Raw genomic sequence first — 21,002 nt, 5'->3', positions numbered from 1 at the left:
ACTGTGTCTGCTGCTGCTGCTGCCTGTATGACAGTGTGATTGATTATATCAGATATGATGACATGACTACATGACTACCAGTGTTGCCACAGTTACTTTGAAAAAGTATTCTGATTACTGATTACTGATTACTCCTTTAAAAAGTAATCTAGTTACTTTACTGATTACTTGATTTTAAAAGTAACTAAGTTAGATTACTAGTTACTTTTTTAGTTACTATTGGCAGCTGCCTAGGCACCCGACCCCCCCCCCCCCCCCCCACCCGCAACATAAAAATGAAAACTGGTTTTGCCAAAACTCACTTTATTTTAACAGTAACTTAAATTACATAATTAAACTTTAAACAATAACTTAAAACAACAAAATAAAGAGTCTTTCTTTGCCTCACCCAACATAAATACTTGTTTTTAAACAATAAAATAAATATAATCTTTATTTAAGTGGGGCTACCCCCCTCAAAACGCAATTTCCCATTTTTCCCCGATTTTGAGATGAGTTGCTCTTTTGCCTCCTAAACATGTTTTCTTTCATATTAGTGACAATACAACGTCGACAAAAACACATTTGGTTGTTTATTTTACTTGATTGTGGTGCATGCGTCCGTAAAATCCTCATAAATTCGCCAAAAGTTAGTAGTTTACGCACAGCGTTACCGAAACGGCTGCTGTCTGAAATACATCAAGCCTGGCCTTGTTTGAAAGATGTGTTTCTTGTGCTCAAAATGGCCGCTTCCAAAATTTACAACGCCCCTTGTATCAGCAACCAATCACTAAAATAGATAGGTTGCATTCTTTTAGAATACGCGATTCTATTGGTTGATGCGAAAATTCTCGAATGTGATTGGTTGTCGTGTCCCATGTGACGCGGAAGGCGGAACTAGCCTCTCCACTCAGCCGTTTAACATTGGCGACCTACTGAACTTTAGGGACACTTTTGGGACACTTCCTATGTAGCCAGGGGAACAGAAAAAGACACACACCATCAGTGGGATGCCAGCTTTCAGACAAAAGTGATTTCAAGTCTCTAGCCCAATGTATCACCAAACAGCGCTCAATTTAGTCAATCACTGTGACCCACCGTTTAACATTGGCGACCTCCTGAACTTTAGGCTCACTTTTGGGACACTTCCTATGTAGCCAGGGGAACAGAAAAAGACACACACCATCAGTGGGATGCCAGCTTTCAGCCAAAAGTGATTTCAGATCTCTAGCCCAATGTATCACCAAACAGCACTCAATTTAGTCACTCACTACCCCTCCCCACTCAGCCGTTTAACATTGGCGACCTCCTGAACTTTAGGCTCACCTTTGGGACACTTCCTATGTAGCCAGGGGAACAGAAAAAGACACACACCATCAGTGGGATGCCAGCTTTCAGACAAAAGTGATTTCAAGTCTCTAGCCCATTGTATGGCCTCCTGTGGCCAGAATTCATAACTCCCCTCCTGAGTGAGCTAGAGGTCTGGTTTTCACAAATGTCGAACATCTTCGGTCGCGCCTAGCAGAAAAAACTCGACAGAGTACGGGTGCCAAGCCCCTTACGAATGACCTCGTCGAAAACGGTGCGTCTCTGCGCCTCGGAACGGCCGCGCTGACCGAAAAGCATTTAAAAATAACTCAAATTCAGGCTTCTCGGCCTAGGCACTTCAGGTCAAAGTACCGCTGCGTCGCAACCGTACGAGCCACAGACGCCGTTCTAATATTTCCTGAATCGGCTCGGGCCCGCCGAACACATATCCGAGCCCCGACTCGGTTGCGGCGCCAGTACCAGGTTCTGTCCCTCTCTCACACACAGGAGAGGCAGATGTGCTCACACACCAGTACCAGGTTCTGTAACTAGGCTTGACACAAGTGTGTGTGTGTGTGTGTGTGTGTGGCTGGCTGGCTGGCTGTAGTTCTGTGTGCTGATTACATGGTGGTGCCAGAGGTTTGTGAGAGAGGGAGACACTTTCTATTCCATGAGTCGCGACTATCGTAAATCTCAAGCAGCCCAAATGTTTTGAGCAAATCTGACAGATTTTAACTAATCTCCAACCAAAATAGCAAAAACTCACATTACTAAATGTATGCCAATAGTTAAGACATACCTTTTTAGCTGAGCATTCTTAGTTGATTTTTTAAATGTATTGCTGTATTTTAATTGCTTTATTTTTACTGTAATTGTTGTATTTTCATTATACTGTTTTGCATGAAAGGCACTATATAAATAGTTTGATTTGATTTTCAACATTAAACTTTGCATCTCAGGGGTTCACATACTTTTCATAGCACTGTTCAATTACAGCCAGATTTCTGTGTATTTGTTTTATGTTTTTGAATGTTTATATGCTCTTGATACTAATTATGGACCAAAATACTCTGGGCCCACACTGTCAGGAACTACAGAAACTTGATCCAACATTGTTTAAACCCGAGTGGCCAACCATTGATGTTTTCCATTGTAATAAGTGCACTGTCTGACATTTGTTGTCCATATAAATAACACAGTATATAACACAAGCATGACTGAAATGAATACAATAACAGTTTAATGTTTGAAACAATAGATATGAAACATTATTTACATCTTGTCCGTGTCTTGTTTTAAAACGTCATATAAAAAACAGAAAGGGCTAGAAACATACTAACAGGCCTACAGCTATATACAACAAAAAGTAGGCTAAAATTATTAAATTATAAAAACATTAAAATCAGTGATTATCACATCCTGTTATGTCAAAATACATACACTTGATCATGATATTACAGTACACACGGTCTTCGGCCAGACTGGACTAATAGTGCGTTCATGACAAGTCGAGAATTCGAGAAGTTATTTGTGTAGACTAGAGCTTCCTATTGGTTGATTCTGACACTCTTCAAGCGGGAACGCACCATAAGAAAGAAATAGTCCATAGGTTGCTGTCAATAATGCTCCAGTCGGATCTTATAACAGTCCTCTGGGTGTCTCAATGCGATGCCATAGCGCAGCAGCATCTCAGTGTACGGAGGCCAGAAGGTCTCGTCGATCAGCAGGTAGGGGTCATGAGGCGTCTCTATAGACTTGTTCATCAGCAGCTGTGTCAATGTTAAACAGAACAGAGGATTAGGCTTGTTTTATTCAGACACCGTCTTCAATGGTCTTCAGTACGGAATCCTAACTAAAGGTGAGTGAAAGACAGACATTGACGAGTTTTGGAGGATATCACTACGATCTACAAAGGTTAACAAGCCCTTATTGTGGTCAGGTTGTTCAAATGGCATAGAGGTAATGTAATTGCTGTCTTGCTACTGGTACAAAGAGGTGAATAACATAGAAATAAGACAGAGAGACACACCTCAAGAATTTCGTGGAGAGAAATCAGATTCTCATTCAGCTGTTGTGGGGTGTTCTGAAAATGAAAATAATTAAATAGTAAAAAGAAAAAAGCCAATACTTTATTCACAACTGTCTTTGTGGTGTCTCTGCTTATGGAGACTCCCTGCCTTGAATAATGGCACGGTATCATGGCGCTGTATCATGCACTTCATCAGAGGTAGGCCTACCCATTTTAAATTAATTAGTCATTTAGATTGAACTCCTCCAGAGTGACTTAGAATAAGTGCATTTGTCTAAAGTAAGTGAATCAATTATACATCACAGTTCATCGTAAGTAAGACTTTCTACAGTATAATAATAATAATAATAATAATAATACTAAGTGCATGACATCATAGTGGGTGGAACAAAAGATCGGCCATCTTACATCCTCTTCTTTACATTTCCTATGGGCCTACCTTCTTCTTCCTTTGGACGTTGGTGTCATGCTGGGGAAGAGGAAAGTGCTGCTCCAGTACATCTCCCAGTGCTTCCATGAGTCTGTCCTGGTAGCCTTTCATCTTCTGGATTTTCTTTTTTGTTTCCTGCAGAACACTGAAGAGCCACATCATCACCAGGGGGATTACTGTAGTGTAGACCCTCCAAAACAATCCCCAATAAACAGCTCTCTCAAATAACAGCCATGTCCCTGTTTTTATACAAATTGTTTTTACCTTGGAGGATGTGATGCAAAACTAATTTCTGTGCAAGCAGACAATAGAGTATAATCTGATCTGTCATCATCTCACATCCATGTTCCATACTATCCCCCTATACATCTCTGCACCAAACTGTGTGTGTAGAGCTATTGATGGACAGAAGAGGGACACTGTGTGTGTGTGTATGTGTGTGTGTGTGTGTGTGTGTGTGTGTGTGTGTGTGTGTGTGTGTCAGGAGCCTATAAATATCACAGGTTTGCTCACACCATGTGGGCCCAGCCTTACTTCAGTGGTCCAGTGAGCTGCAAATGAGGTAAGTAGTGACCTGATGTTCATTAGCAGAACAGAGTGTGTGTGCGTGTGTGTGTGTGTGTGTGTGTGTGTGTGTGTTTGTACGTGTGTCTTCTAAATGATGAGTGTAGACTTGACTGCGCCGTTTGAGTGTTTCTCCATGAATCAGTTTGTCGCCACCGTGTAGAAGCGCTGTGGCCTGTCACACGCACCTTTCTTCTGATAACTGTTGGTTCTGAAGGTGTAGTGAGGCGACCAGCTCTGTGGCACGGCTCAGCACCTCCCCCTTCTCCTCCAGCCACCTCTGTTCACTGGGAGAACAACACCAACACATCCATCAACCAGCAGATATACTTTCGGGAATTAACCCATACAGTACATTCTACAGTGTATGAATTAACCCATATAGTACATTCTACAGTGTATGAATTAACCCATACAGTACATTCTACAGTGTATGAATTAACCCATACAGTACATTCTACAGTGTATGAATTAACCCATACAGTACACACTAGTGTATGAATTAACCCATACAGTACATTCTACAGTGTATGAATTAACCCATACAGTACACACTAGTGTATGAATTAACCCATACAGTACATTCTACAGTGTATGAATTAACCCATACAGTACACACTAGTGTATGAATTAACCCATACAGTACATTCTACAGTGTATGAATTAACCCATACAGTACACACTACAGTGTATGAATTAACCCATACAGTACATTCTACAGTGTATGAATTAACCCATACAGTACACACTACAGTGTATGAATTAACCCATACAGTACACACTAGTGTATGAATTAACCCATACAGTACACACTACAGTGCAGGAAGGGAAGAAGAGGATTCCGTCCCAATAGTCTCTCCTCTATTCCTCCACCCACCCTCTTTTAAAAAAAAAAAAACACTGATCCATAGAACCCGTCCTTCTCCAAACGCATCGGAGAAGAACATCTGAGGTTCATCCTTTTCGATATTCTCCTCTGATGCTTTTTGGGACAGAAGCGAGGAGAGATGACGAGAGTGAAAAGGCTATTGGGACGGGAATGCAGAGTTTGAGACTCATATATTCGAGGGGCACCTTTTTAGAGTCTCTTTCAGCTTGTCTCTCTTGGCTTGGGAATACGAGAGGACCATCTCAAGTTGGGCATTAATCGTCTGCAGCTGTGGAGAAGAAGGCAGGGGGGGGGGATTACATAACTTACATAACTTGTAATTACACACATTCATTACATTACTAGTGCTCATACAAACATGTGATACGAGGACAAAAGACCTTCTTGAAGTGTAAATTGAGACATGGTGATGTAAGGAAACTTCCATATGCCAACAACAACATACCTCCTCTTTTCCAGTAACAAGTAACACCTCTGAATTTCTGAGTAACACTAAGGATAGAAAATAAATTATGGGTGATGATAGTGCTCGTACACTCAATGTATATAATGTTGGATTGTGCTGTATTGTATTGCTTTGACTATATGACTATCACTGTCAGACAATGTAGACCTCCTCCCACCATGCTGTGCAGAAAAATAATTCATAACAATTAGTTTCCTTTGGTGGCACTTCCTGGCAATAAAAGGACTGTCTCTTTTTTTGAAAGCATTGACACAGCCTCCATACAGTCAATGAGTAATACAGGAATGTACTGCCATTGAGAGATAAAGGTACTCACATCTGGGTTGCATTGCCTGCCACTGCTTCAGCTCAGCTGCTATAGTTGTCAATCTATTCACTGCCTGTGGAATAAATACAAATCTAGTCATATTGTTCCCTCCAGGCAGACCGGTGGATAGGGCAGAGGGCAGCAAGTACCATCAAGGATACCTTGCACCCCAGCCACGGTCTGTTTGATCACAGCTTCTTTCACAGAGCTGTCACTCTGATAAACAATCCCCCCCACCCTAACATGGGGTACACTGACTCTCAGTATCACTGACTCTCAGTATTGTACTTATTGTACAGTTGAATCTAATCTAATCGTGGGAGATTGTGTCAAAACTAACAGGCATCATGCAAACAATGTTTTCATGCTGTTATTATGAAGTGGCGTCATCTCCACTGATCTACTGGTCATCTCTTACCTGTGGACTTTCACTGGAGTCTGGCTCTGCAAGAATAATCTCACCATGAAGCTGAAAAACAGAAGCATACAGCAAACTCATGATGTCGCAGCATTCCAGGGTTGTCATTTTGTGTAGAAACTCAGAACATGAACTTATGCGTATACTGTTCATTAAAGCGTATTGACCAGGAGACTTGACAAACTGTCATTCATTAACATACCATCTGTAGCTGGTGGAACTGCTCTTCACATTCGTCCATCAGCTCAGCCAGAGCAGCCTCTGAGCAGTCAGCCTCCCGGTGCTCTGGCTCGTCAGCCTGTGTTTGTGTCTGGGGGGAAATAAAAAATAACAGTGAACATGAACGTCACATTCAAGAACACTTGGATTTAGATTGGGCCAAATAGTTACAATTTCAATAGACTTATAGACTCATGTTCAATGACTCGTGAGGTTTGGTTACGCACATCTTCCCGCGACTCGTTGGAACTCTGCAAAAAAACAAAGATGTCGTCATTCGTAGCTGGCTGTCAACAAGTCAAGTGCCTTGTGTCGTTCACTTTATCCATTAGCTAAACATTTCACCACTGCATCAATTCAGTGGCTAGGAATTTCGCCACCCGAAACGTTATTTATTTTTCTAATAATAATAATAATAATTCTATAACATCAAAACAATAAATTAACGAAGTGGTGATAACGTTCCATATAGCTAGCTAGCTAGCTAACAAGCCTCTGGCTGCATTCGTAAATTCGCTCTGAGAGCGGCGGAGCGCACACTGGGTTCAACGTCACAAAGGGACCAAGTAATTTGATTGGACAAGAGGCATTCCATGAGTGCTGATCATATTTCCAGAGCGTATTTAGGAACGCAGCCTCTGAATGGGTTAGCTAGAGGGGCTAGCCAGTTAGCTATTATTCGCCTAGAGAGAAAACATTTGATACATGTAAGACAACAAGTTGCTGTCAGATATGGATTTACATTAGTTACTATTCTCAGACAATATGTATCCAGACTTACCATATCTGATATGGTAGTTCGTCAACTTCTCATTCAACCTCTCCAACTTTCAAAATACCGCCAGCGCGTTCGTGACGTCACGTCTGGGAGGAAGTACAAGTGAATGTGTTGAAGATCGTGCTGCCTGCGCAGAATCACGCATATTTTTTCATATTATCATAGATGTGTACGGCATACCTGTCAACCCTGACTACATGATGATACACATGATCAGATAGGACAGAGAGACAGAGGACAGAGATTCTACACTGATCAGAGCCTTGTGAACAGATGTGGGACTGAATTTCTTCAAGTAGGTGATTTTTTTTTCGTCTCCCAGCTCTGTCACAGTGGCTCAGTGTGTTAAGTCTCCTGTCTATTAGACCGGGAGGCCTGGGTTCAAATCCCCTGTAACCCAGTGTTTTTTTAGTTTTTAGTTTTTTTGTGTCACACACAGGCAGACAGAGTCACACACAGAGAGACTGTGGATTCTACACATGATCAGATAGGACACAGACACAGACAGCTCATTGTCCCCAAAAAGTCGAGGATCACAGGCCTGAATGACTACAGACCCGTTGCCCTGACCTCTGTAGTCATGAAGGTCTTTGAACGCCTCGTCCTTGCCCACCTAAAGTCCATCACAGACCCTCTCCTAGACCCCATGCAGTTCGCGTATAGAGCCAACAGGTCCGTAGAGGACGCAGTCAACATGGCCCTACACCATGTCCTAAAACATCTGGACACGGCCGGGACCTACGCCAGAATCCTGTTCGTTGACTTCAGTTCGGCATTCAACACCATCTTGCCACCCATACTGGAGTGTGGGCTCTCTGCACTGCAGGTGCCTGACTACACCTGCAGGTGGATCACGAACTTTCTGTCCAACAGGACCCAGCGGGTGAAGCTCGGGAAGTCCATCTCTGAGCTGAGGACCATCAGCACCGGTTCCCCGCAGGGCTGCGTCCTGTCTCCCCTCCTGTTTTCCCTCTACACCAACTGCTGTACCTCCAGCCACCAGTCGGTCAAGCTCCTCAAGTTCGCGGACGATACCACCCTGGTAGGGCTCATCTCCAAGGGGGATGAATCTGCTTACAGGAGCGAGATTGACTTGGTGGTCTCCTGGTGCACCCGGAACAACCTGGAGCTAAATGCTCTTAAGACAGTGGAGCTGATAGTGGACTTCAGGAGGAACCCACCCCCTCCCTCTCCAATCATACTGGGAGGCACTCCAGTCACCACAGTGGAGTCATGCCGCTTCCTTGGGGTGACAGTCTCTCGGGACTTGAAGTGGGGGCCCCACATCAACGCCCTCACAAAAAAGGCCCAGAAGAGACTGTTTTTCCTGAGGCAGCTCAGGAAATTCCACCTTCGTAAGACCACGCTGGTGAACTTCTACACGGCCATCATTGAGTCCATCGTCACCTCCGCCATCATCATCTGGTTCCCCGCTGCAGCGGCCAAGGACAAGGCCAAGCTGCAGCGGGTGATACGCTCGGCGGAGAGGGTGATTGGCTGCCCTTTGCCCCCCCTTGAGGCCCTGTTTAAAAGTAGGGCTTTGGGGAGGGCCAGGAAGATCATGGCTGACCCCGCACACCCAGGACACGGTCTCTTCGCCCCGCTCCCCTCAGGCAGGAGGGTGCGGTCCATAAATACTGTGAAGGTCCGACATACCAACAGCTTTTTCCCCACAGCCATCCGGCTCCTAAATGCCGCTGGCCCCCCCCCCCCTTGACCTGACCCCTATCTATCTACCCTCCCTCCAACCCCACCCAGAGAGCTTTGCACTGTCTGGATATGAACACTTGAATCACTTGAACACTTGAATCTCTGCACTTTATATTGATATTAATTATGACTCTTGCACTTTGATGTTGGTTTGCACTGTCTTGTCCTGTCTTGCACCTGTCCTTCTGTAAACCGTGCTCCATGGTACCAAACCAAATTCCTAACATGTTTACATGTCATGGCAATAAAAGTCTTCTGATTCTGATTCTGATTCTGATTCTGATTCATTCAACCTGCACAGAAGAATATCATTATCCTCTGTATCTGGCAATGACCTTTCATGACCTGCACGGTGGGTCAGTGTGTTAAGTCTTCCGGCTGGCAAGCGGGGAGACCTGGGTTCAAGTCCCAGGTGGAACAGTCTGTTTACACATTTTCAATTTCAACCAAAAATGTCCTTAGGGTACCAGTTATCAATACTTCCAGGATCGCGGAGGGGCTCTCCCTCGCTGCGAGCCCAGGAAGGGGCTTGCATCTCGGGGAGGGCTTAAGTGTGGGACCCCAAGGAGAACCGGAGAACAGGTAAGGTCAAAATTAATGGGAGTCTATGGGGAAGGGGGAAAGGGGGCGGGGCTTTAAAAAAGGGGGCGGGGCTTATTTTTATTCTTTTTTTTCCTTCGCCTTTTCCCCACACAATACATATTTTTCGACATCTACTCTTCGAGGCGAGTCCAGCCGGACCAATATCAGACCTGCTGGACGTGTCTGTGTGTGTGTGTGACTGGATGTGTGTGTGTGTGTGTGTGTGTGTGTGTGTGTGAGTGTGTGTGTGTGTGTACATTACCAGTTATTCAGCCATCTGCTGTCCTGTGAGCTACTGCATGCAACGAATAAAGACTGCTGGTGTACAAGGCCTTCTGCTTCAGTGGGATGCTGTATGCTAGCAGGCCTGCTTCTCTGTTACTGCCCAGCTCAGTGTGTGTGTGTCTGTGTCTACTGGCTCCTCTATGTGGAATGCATACCAGTCTAGGGGGATATGTGGGAGTCTATGGGGAATGCTTACTAGTGGATGGGGATATGGACAGGAGTCACTGTGTCTCTCTGAACCAGGCCTGCTTCTCTGTTACTGCCCAGCTCAGTGTGTGTGTGTCTACTGGGCTGTGTGTGTGTGTGTGTGTGTGTGTGAGTGAGTGAGTGAGTATCTGTGTGAGTGTGTGTGTGTGTGTGTGTGTGTGTGAGTGAGTGAGTACCTGTGTGAGTGTGTGTGTGTGTGTATACCTGTGTGAGTGGGAGTGGCTTACGTCAATGTGGGAGGGGCTTAGACAGTTAGGGGGAGTGGCTTACGTCAATGTGGGAGGGGCTTAGACAGTTAGGGGGAGTGGCTTGTATCAAAGTGGGAGGTGCTTGTATCAATGTGGGTGTGGCTTAGACAGTTAGGGGGAGTGGCCTGTATCAAAGCGGGTGTGGCCTGTATCAAAGTGGGAGTGGCTTAGACCGTTAGGGGGAGTGGCCTGTATCAAAGTGGGTGTGGCCTGTATCAAAGTGGGAGTGGCCTGTATCAAAGTGGGAGTGGCTTAGACAGTTAGGGGGAGTGGCTTACGTCAATGTGGGAGGGGCTTAGACAGTTAGGGGGAGTGGCTTGTATCAAAGTGGGAGGTGCTTGTATCAATCTGGGTGTGGCCTGTATCAAAGTGGGTGTGGCGTGTATCAAAATGGGAGTGGCCTGTATCGAAGTGGGTGTGGCTTAGACACTTATGGGGAGTGGCTTGTATCAAAGTGGGAGTGGCCTGTATCAAAGTGGATGTGGCTTAGACAGTTAGGGGGAGTGGCTTATGTCAATGTGGGAGGGGCTTAGACAGTTAGGGGGAGTGGCTTACGTCAATGTGGGAGGGGCTTAGACAGTTAGGGGGAGTGGCTTACGTCAATGTGGGAGGGGCTTAGACACTTAGGGGGAGTGGCTTGTATCAAAGTGGGTGGAGCTTGTATCAAAGTGGGTGTGGCTTAGACAGTTAGGGGGAGTGGCTTACGTCAAAGTGGGAGTGGCTTAGACAGTTAGGGGGAGTGGCTTACGTCAAAGTGGGTTGTGTGTGTGACCTGCAGTAGTACAGCAGCAGTACTGTATGTTAATAAGCTGTATGTTAATGAGCTTCATGCTAATTAGCTTCATGCTAATGAGCTTCATGCTAATGACTCTGTGTGTATACGTGTGTCTGTGTGTATATGTTATTAATTAATTATTTAAAAGTATATGTTAATGAGCTGTATGTTAATGAGCTGTATGTTAATGAGCTGTGTGTGACCTGCAGTAGACAGAGCAGCAGTACTGTATGTTAATGAGCTGTATGCTAATTAGCTTCATGCTAATGAGCTGTATGTTAATGAGCTGTATGTTAATGAGCGTCATGCTAATTAGCTTCATGCTAATGAGCTTCATGCTAATGAGCTGTGTGTGACCTGCAGAAGACAGAGCAGCAGTACTGTATGTTAATGAGCTGTATACTAATAAGCTTCATGCTAATGAGCTGTATGTTAATGAGCTGTATGTTAATGAACTGTGTGTGTGTCTGTGTGTGTATGTAAATGAGCTGTATGTTAATTACCTTCATGCTAATGAGCTTCATGTTAATGAGCTTCATGCTAATGAGCTTCATGCTAATGTCTCTGAGTGTGTGTATACGTGTGTCTGTCTGTGTGTGTGTGTATGTTAATGAGCTGTATGTTAATGAGCTTCATGCTAATGAGCTTCATGCTAATGAGCTTCATGCTAATGAGCTTCATGCTAATGTCTCTAATTGTGTGTATACGTGTGTCTGTCTGTGTGTGTGTGTATGTTAATGAGCTGTATGTTAATGAGCTTCATGCTAATGAGCTTCATGCTAATGAGCTTCATGCTAATGAGCTTCATGCTAATGTATCTGTGTGTATACGTGTGTCTGTGTGTGTATATGTTATTAATGAATTATTTAAAAGTATGTGTTAATGAGCTGTATGTTAATGAGCTGTATCTTAATTAGCTTCATACTAATGAGCTTCATGCTAATGAGCTGTATGTTAATGAGCTGTATGTTAATGAGCTGTGTGTGACCTGCAGTAGACAGAGCAGCAGTACTGTATGTTAATGAGCTGTATGCTAATTAGCTTCATGCTAATGAGCTGTATGTTATTGAGCTTCATGCTAATGAGCTTCATGCTAATGAGCTTCATGCTAATGAGCTGTGTGTGACCTGCAGTAGACAGAGCAGCAGTACTGTATGTTAATGAGCTGTATGCTAATAAGCTTCATGCTAATGAGCTTCATGCTAATGAGCTGTATGCTAATTAGCTTCATGCTAATGAGCTGTATGTTATTGAGCTTCATGCTAATGAGCTTCATGCTCATTAGCTTCATGCTAATGAGCTGTATGTTAATGAGCTGTGTGTGACCTGCAGTAGACAGAGCAGCAGTACTGTATGTTAATGAGCTGTATGCTAATTAGCTTCATGCTAATGAGCTGTATGTTATTGAGCTTCATGCTAATGAGCTTCATGCTAATGAGCTTCATGCTAATGAGCTGTATGTTAATGAGCTGTGTGTGACCTGCAGTAGACAGAGCAGCAGTACTGTATGTTAATGAGCTGTATGCTAATAAGCTTCATGCTAATGAGCTGTATGTTAATGAGCTTCGTGCTAATGAGCTGTATGTTAATGAGCTGTATGTTAATTAACTGTGTGTGTCTGTGTGTGTATGTAAATGAGCTGTATGTTAATTACCTTCATGCTAATGAGCTTCATGTTAATGAGCTTCATGCTAATGAGCTTCATGCTAATGTCTCTGAGTGTGTGTATACGTGTGTCTGTCTGTGTGTGTGTATGTTAATGAGCTGTATGTTAATGAGCTTCATGCTAATGAGCTTCATGCTAATGAGCTTCATGCTAATGTCTCTGAGTGTGTGTATACGTGTGTCTGTGTGTGTGTATGTTAATGAGCTGTATGTTAATGAGCTTCATGCTAATGAGCTTCATGCTAATGAGCTTCATGCTAATGAGCTTCATGCTAATGTATCTGTGTGTATACGTGTGTCTGTGTGTGTATATGTTATTAATTAATTATTTAAAAGTATGTGTTAATGAGCTGTATGTTAATGAGCTGTATGTTAATTAGCTTCATACTAATGAGCTTCATGCTAATGAGCTGTATGTTAATGAGCTGTATGTTAATGAGCTGTGTGTGACCAGCAGTAGACAGAGCAGCAGTACTGTATGTTAATGAGCTGTATGCTAATTAGCTTCATGCTAATGAGCTGTATGTTATTGAGCTTCATGCTAATGAGCTTCATGCTAATGAGCTTCATGCTAATGAGCTTCATGCTAATGAGCTGTATGTTAATGAGCTGTGTGTGACCTGCAGTAGACAGAGCAGCAGTACTGTATGTTAATGAGCTGTATGCTAATAAGCTTCATGCTAATGAGCTGTATGTTAATGAGCTTCATGCTAATGAGTTGTATGCTAATTAGCTTCATGCTAATGAGCTGTATGTTATTGAGCTTCATGCTAATGAGCTTCATGTTAATGAGCTTCATGCTAATGAGCTTCATGCTAATGTCTCTGAGTGTGTGTATACGTGTGTCTGTCTGTGTGTGTGTATGTTAATGAGCTGTATGTTAATTAGCTTCATGCTAATGAGCTTCATGCTAATGAGCTTCATGCTAATGAGCTGTATGTTAATTAGCTGTATGTTAATGAGCTGTATGTTATTGAGCTTCATGCTAATTAGCTTCATGCTAATGAGCTGTATGTTAATGAGCTGTGTGTGACCTGCAGTAGACAGAGCAGCAGTATTGTATGTTAATGAGCTGTATGCTAATAAGCTTCATTCTAATGAGCTGTATGCTAATTAGCGTCATGCTAATGAGATGTATGTTAATGAGCTGTATGTTAATGAGATTCATGCTAATTAGCTTCATGCTAATGAGCTGTATGTTATTGCACTTCATGCTAATGAGCTTCATGCTAATGAGCTTCATGCTAATGAGCTGTATGTTAATGAGCTGTGTGTGACCTGCAGTAGACAGAGCAGCAGTACTGTATGTTAATGAGCTGTATGCTAATAAGCTTCATGCTAATGAGCTGTATGCTAATTAGCTTCATGCTAATGATCTGTATGTTAATGAGCTGTATGTTAATGAACTGTGTGTATGTGTCTGTGTGTGTGTATGTAAATGAGCTGTATGTTAATTACCTTCATGCTAATGAGCTTCATGTTAATGAGCTTCATGCTAACGAGCTTCATGCTAATGTCTCTGAATGAGGAATGGTATCAAACACACGTGTGTATCATAAGAATACAGTTTGTGTGTGGTGCCGTGGTTACAGGATTCCTGTGAGGCAGCTGGTGACTCGGTCCTGGACCTGGTTGATTACTGTCACCGCAAACTAACCCTGCTGGTTGGCCGAGCCTCCAAGGACGACACCCCCAAGCAGGACAGACTTAATGGTATTGGGTCTATCTAGGATTGGTACATACATTTTTAGGACTTTATATAGCCATTGATTCTGAAAATAATACCTCTAAAGATCAGTGTTGGTTGAAACACTGGGAAACGTATGTCTTCTCTTGTGTCCCTGCTCAGGTGAAGGAGCTGGGAGCCGTGGTGTACAACTGCAGCTGCTTGGCTGAAGACCTGGGGAAGATCTTCGAGGCCTACTGGTATCTGGGCCAGAGTGACGTCATCAGTATCCCCTCCCCCTGGCCCAGCAGCTACTCCACCGCCTACAACAAGGACACGCCCATGCAGCTGCCACTCAACGGCACGGCCTCCAGCGTCTATCTATCTGTAAGACCTGAGGGAATGGATCTATCACGAAGCCACGTGACGCACCAGAATAGAAATTGTCCAATCATATCACAGCAAAAGTCACAACAAGCAGAAAACTCGGACAAACAACTCGCTAATATCTGATGGTGAAAAGCTTCGAGACTAAATATTCTTGTCATCTTCAAAAAAACATGTCTATTACTTGCTGTGGTAAATCAGAAATCAGAAATTTGCCAACTCCCGCCATTGTAAGTCATTGAATGTCATTCAGTCACGGTCGGTCAGTCAGTCAATGCCAGTGAAGCGTTGTTTGTTTGTCCGAGTTTTCAAAGGGGGCGTGGCTTAGCGATAGGTCCATTCTGTGATTTAATATTATGATATTATTATGTATATTATTATAGTGTATTTACTATAGTATGTCTCCCCAACGCTATGTGTGGGGATAGTTCTTGCAAAGAAATGTTGCTGCTGATAATGTCTGTGTCGTGTAGTGTCGTGAACTATCCCTTTATAACTACCCACATGCTAACAACAATATCCTGCCTCCCCAGAGCTCCCCACCATCCTTCTGTGCCGCGGGGAGGACCGAAGACCTTCAGTCCATCCGGAGTGTCATGGAGGACGCACAGCAGTTTGTCTACATTGTTGTCAGGAACTATTTCCTCACCACAGAGTTCTCACACCCCAAACGGTCAGTCAGCCTCCTAGGGAACTTCACTGCCACTTTAAGTTCAGGGAGACTGGGGAATTAGCATCTAAAGTCAGTTTTGCTTACCACTTTGCTTAGGAAGTTACATTCTAGAGAGCCTCCGCTCTTGAGCCAAAAAGGGAAATAATGCCCCAAAATGATCTCGTTGCTCACCGAGAGGCATTCCTCCCAATGCCCATGAACTCATTAACAGCTTCTTTTTGCAGTAAGTAAGTTTGCAGGCCTCAGACTCAGGAATGTTTAGTCTAATAAAGCCAAAATTAATAGATTGATATAAATATAAAAATGTGTGACAAACAATTGCCTAGTAGTATTGTTCAATGATAAGTGTTCCTGGAGGTAAAGTTGAAGTTGTGGAGAGGCAAAGCTGATGGAGAGTATTATTCTAGCTCATTAGTCTTACTCTAGCTCATTGGTCAGATGGCTCTACCTACCAGCATGTCTTGTAAAAAGGCTCCTAGAGCGTTTGTCTGTTATGGAATGAATAAAGCCCCATCTCTGGGCCCTAACCCTGTGGGTCTGGCGCCCTCTGCAGGTACTGGGCCGACATTGACACTCAGCTGAGGCGAGTGGCATATGAGAAGCGTGTGCGCGTGCGTCTGCTGATCAGCTGCTGGGCCAGCACACAGCCTATCATGCTGCCCTTCCTGCGCTCCCTGGCCTCGGACCAGGAACCCAAGAGAAGGCTGGACATCCAGGTGGTGAGTAGGCCTAGACTTAAGAGTTGCTTTCTTATTTTGTCACTTTACTGTACGTTAGTTTTTAGACATAATCCTCATGTTGATGATTCATCGACATTGTTTTGTTTATGTTGTTAATAAGCTACGTCCAGAAAGGATGGAGGTGTTTGGGTGTTGAACAGTGTCTTCTTTAGGTTGTAAGCAGAGATGTATGTGTTGGTTGCTTGGTTGAGAGTATGACACGTTTAGGCACAATATGGGCAAGTCATTGGGCACAGGATGTCACATTTAAAAAGAGCTTATGGTACCATTTCTGCTTCTCTATTTTCCAGAAAATCTTCGTTGTGCCAGCCAATCCCAAGCAAAAGAAAATACCCTTCGCCAGAGTTAACCACAACAAGTACATGGTGACAGACAAGGTTGCCTACATAGGTAATACACCTCTCTCCTAGACTCAACAGTAGTGAGATATATCAACATTAGTGAGATCAAAGTCATCCTTAAGTCATCCTTAGGAAGCATTGTGAATCATTGTTAGACCACTGATTCACTCTCTCAAAAACAGGGTTAAGGTCAATTTGAATTTGTGAAGTGATTTGAGTTCACACTTCCAATATTTGAAAACAATTCATTTTTTCCAATTTATTGAGAGTTCACTGAAAATGAATGCCCTTTTAGCAATCATTGATTAAAAAAAATAATAGTAATACTTCCTGAATCAACTGCATTGAAATTCAATTGTCCCCAACCCTATCTGAAATAAAAACCTGTTTGCTCAGATATCATTTGAAGCATCACCCATTGTATCTCTAGGCATAAATGTTGAGCGTATTTTATGTGTCGACTTTACACAAATAGGAAATTTTCATTTCATTTTTCATTTTACGCAGATTCTTTATTGAAATCCAGTGTAACAGATTCCATCTATCAGCTCTAAGGCATCTTGTTTCCTTGTGTTCTCAAGGTACCTCTAACTGTTCTGGTCTTGTGTTCTCAAGGTACCTCTAACTGGTCTGGTCTTGTGTTCTCAAAGTACCTCTAACTGGTCTGGGGACTACTTTGTGACCACTGCCGGGTCGGGGCTGGTGGTGAACCAAACTGCGTCCCAATCGCTTGGTGGCACGTTCCAGTCACAGCTGCAGGCCGTGTTCGAAAGGGACTGGGAGTCCTCCTACAGCAGCCAACTTAACCAGCACACTGACCTCAAAGACCTCTGTTAGACACATACACGTACAGAGTTAGATGAAGTACCACCACCACCACACTTCTCCTGCCTCTAACAGTGACTCTGACCTCCAATCCAGCAGGGGGTACTTACGATGTACATTTCGTCTCTGGGACGATTTTAAAGATTATAGCGTCGTGTTAATCATTATTATTTTTTGATAAATGCTGATTTAAAAATTATTTTTTTGCCATCTATCACTTATCAATGATCAAAAACTATCAACTAGTTTCTAGAATACAATAGATGTATGGTTTAAAGGGTACATTTTCACAGTAGCTTTGGGAACTCTAAATCCCAGTCAATCTCAGGGAGAAATGTATAGTATCTGTAGAGTTTTTTGATTGATGTTTCTTGGCATGCTGGTTTCTTCTTTTTAAAGGTGCAATTCTTAATTGGTTTTTCAGCCACATTTCTGGCAGCTTCTAGTTTGGGTATTATACAGTGGGGTGGGCACCCCTAGTCAAAATGCCTTTTACAATTAATATCTAAGTGAAAAGAAGCAAACCTAACCTCTAAATGGTACAAAGTTAAACATGACACATTTCATCACATTTTAAAGTAAGATACATTTTTATCTTTAAACTTTTTACAGTTTCAAAATAATAAAACAAGGAAAAAGGCCTTGTGCAAAGGTTTGGGAACCCTGTCAGCTAGTAGTTTGTAACTCCTCCTCGGGCAACTATAACAGCTTGCAAACACTTCCTGTAGCCTAGTAAGAGTCTTTCAATTCTTGTTTTGGGAATTCTTCCTGGCAGAACACCTCTTGCTCAGAAATATTCTTCGGCCTTCTTGCATGCACGGCATGTTTGAGATTTCTCCACAGATTTTCAATAATATATACGGATACGTTAGAAGGCATGGAGTTACTTCAGAATATATAGTTCAACCCTAGAATTATATTCACCTGACTCATTGAAGCCGAGTAAATCACCTTGGAGTAAAACGTTTTTTATTATAATAAAAAAGAAACCTTGCTTTAAAATTGGCAGAGAGGTGTCATGTTTAACTTTGTAGCATTTAGTGTTCAGGTTTGCTTTCAATCACTTGGAGATTAATTGTAACAGACATTTAAACCAGGAGTGCCCAAATCTTTGCACCCCACTGTTTGGCAGGGGAAGGGTTAGTTAACTTTTGATTTTGGATGCTATTAAGGTGAGACAGTTGTACTACGCTCATTAGACATTTATAAGTAATATTCTGCCTAAACATTTAAATGAAAAACAAAACAAAACCCAGGTTGTGCCTTTAATGCTTCATTTGTGTTTCTTGCTTTCCAATGCAGGCTGGATAATATGGGCTTTTAATTCATGTTAAATCTTCCCTTTTAAAACAAGTGGATGTTTCCCATAGGAATACATCATGGCTGAATTTACATCCTTGAATAATAATTGAGAAAGTCCAGAAATTCCCTTTAATTTCCACCATGTGGAGTGTGTCTAAAATATAAGTACAGTGGAGATAGTTGTTGAACAACAGTAAAAAAAACGAATGTATTGCATATTTGACAGCAAGCACTGGAATTAAATTCCTACACCATCACTCCCCTCTACCCTTTTTGGGTAATGTTCTTAAATTGAATTCATAAAGTTATAAACCACTTTATTGTTAGTGGTTTTATGCAGAAGTGTGGATAATTATCTTTCCTCCAATTTGCATGAATGAATAAAACCATGAATAAAACCATGCAACCTCTTGCTAATGATGAATTTATTTATTTCCTAAACCGTATTCACTGTGCTGTCAATCAAAACAACGACAAGAACACTACTTGTGTACTCATGTCATCTTTGAATTATTAGCAGAGCGTTTTGTGGCGAAAACATCACGTTGGATCAGAGAGAGACTGCATCTATGAGTTTCAATTCATTTTCTATCACTATTTCTGTGAACATCAATTTTCATAATGTTTACCGATGACGATGAATTGAGAATCAAGGACCCAAATTGAAATAAGCCAGTGGCTTTCTTGGGTTTTTATCCTGTTAGTTGACCTTGTAATATGTACTTTCATGTACCTACTTCTGCAAATCTTCTAATAAAGTTTTCAATCAATCAATCAATACCTCCGCTATTATAGGCACACTCTTATACAAGCAGCCTACACCAAAAATAACGCTAATTCACAGACTTCAAACCATTTATAGTTACTAACGTTCTGAGGAAATGAAGCATGTGAGTGAGGGATTTTTTAGTCTTGTAATAATAATAATAATAATAATAATAACTTATTTGTATAGCACTTTTCCTATATCAATTAGACTAGGTCTGCTAAAGGCTCTTGTCCTCGACCGCATTTTGAGAATAGACTCAGACCAACTGAGGCAAATATGCTCAATGACCAGCTGATGCGCAGGTGAGTGTATGTTAGTTAATAAATGTATTTAATTAGGGAGAATCTATTCAAATGAAATTGATTTGTAGACCCATGAACCGAGCGGGGGGCGTGGTTATGCGTCATAATCCACTGGCGAAATTGGCTTTATGACACATTAGAATTAGTGTCGTTCTGACACATAAATGGCAAAATGACACATTAGAATTAGTGTCGTTCTTCTTTGAGACCACTCTGTTGCAGACGAAGATCAGTTAGAGAGATAGAAAATATACTACTACTGTGTCATTACATATCTACTACAAGAGAGAGCATCATTTCAATGCCCCCTACTTTACAAACCAAGAAGACACAGCTGCCTTAGAGGAGGTGGCCAGTGGCCTATCATGGATAGCACTCCCGTGAGTAATCAAACCTCAAACACTGACTATAAAATGGGGGATATATTACTTAAAATAAGCTAAATTACCTGCCAACAGAACAGGACAATTTAAAACTAGTGCAGTCGGACAGAAAACAAGCATATATTGCCTTGATTTAAGATATTTCATCTTACTTAGATTTACTTTTTGCAGTGTGGACGGTGTGGACGGTGTCCTGTTGACGGGCAAAGCAGAGCACGTAACGCTCAAAACCACAGGAGACAAGACGATGTTGGAGGTAAGCATTACACACACTACTCCTGATGAGTCTTAATTAAGCATTATCACACGAGAGGGAGTGCTGATATTCAGTATAACAGCACGACCACAAGTGTGATATTGCTTTTATACTTGTTTTATTTTTAACAGTTCTAGAGCGCAATTTATTAGTTAACAGTAATAAGCGACAACAGATTATGATTTGTTTGTTTATTTAATCATTTATTTTGGCTCCGCAACTGAACGTCAACTGCACTGTTGCCTAGTAACCTGAACACAAACATGTAGTCTAATTATAACATTTAGTAGAACACCTGTGCGGCGGAGTGATTAGTTAAAAGTCCCAGTACTGTTATACTGTATATCGGCACTCGTGGAATGCCTCTTGTCCAATCAAATTACTTAGTCGGAACTAACTGTTATTATAATGTATAATGATTGATACCCCCTTATCTGAAGACTGAGTATCAACCCTCTTCTCCGTTTCCTTTTTTTGTTTTGTTTTTACAGGGAGCTAC

General features: G+C 42.3%; 2 protein-coding genes across 2 annotated transcripts; one reads left to right on the top strand and one right to left on the bottom strand.

The window, feature by feature from the left end:
• Positions 1–2,903: 2,903 nt before the first annotated feature.
• Positions 2,904–6,838, bottom strand: cenpk (centromere protein K; the record flags this gene model as incomplete). The annotated part of the gene is made up of 7 exons (XM_080531851.1): positions 2,904–3,056; positions 3,756–3,891; positions 4,499–4,597; positions 5,385–5,467; positions 6,391–6,441; positions 6,593–6,700; positions 6,833–6,838. The coding sequence occupies 7 exons, from the start codon at positions 6,836–6,838 to the stop codon at positions 2,904–2,906; spliced, it is 636 nt and encodes a 211-aa protein (XP_080387977.1).
• A 1,243-nt stretch (positions 6,839–8,081) lies between these two features.
• On the top strand, positions 8,082–17,503 carry LOC308158256 (5'-3' exonuclease PLD3-like; the record flags this gene model as incomplete). The annotated part of the gene is made up of 6 exons (XM_080531850.1): positions 8,082–8,213; positions 14,709–14,912; positions 15,446–15,585; positions 16,139–16,304; positions 16,616–16,715; positions 17,316–17,503. The coding sequence occupies 6 exons, from the start codon at positions 8,082–8,084 to the stop codon at positions 17,501–17,503; spliced, it is 930 nt and encodes a 309-aa protein (XP_080387976.1).
• Positions 17,504–21,002: the final 3,499 nt, after the last annotated feature.

Source organism: Nansenia antarctica, assembly GCF_963989245.1.
Source record: "Nansenia antarctica genome assembly, chromosome: 5".
NCBI lineage: Eukaryota > Metazoa > Chordata > Actinopteri > Argentiniformes > Microstomatidae > Nansenia > Nansenia antarctica.
This window is presented reverse-complemented; position numbering and strand designations above follow the sequence as displayed.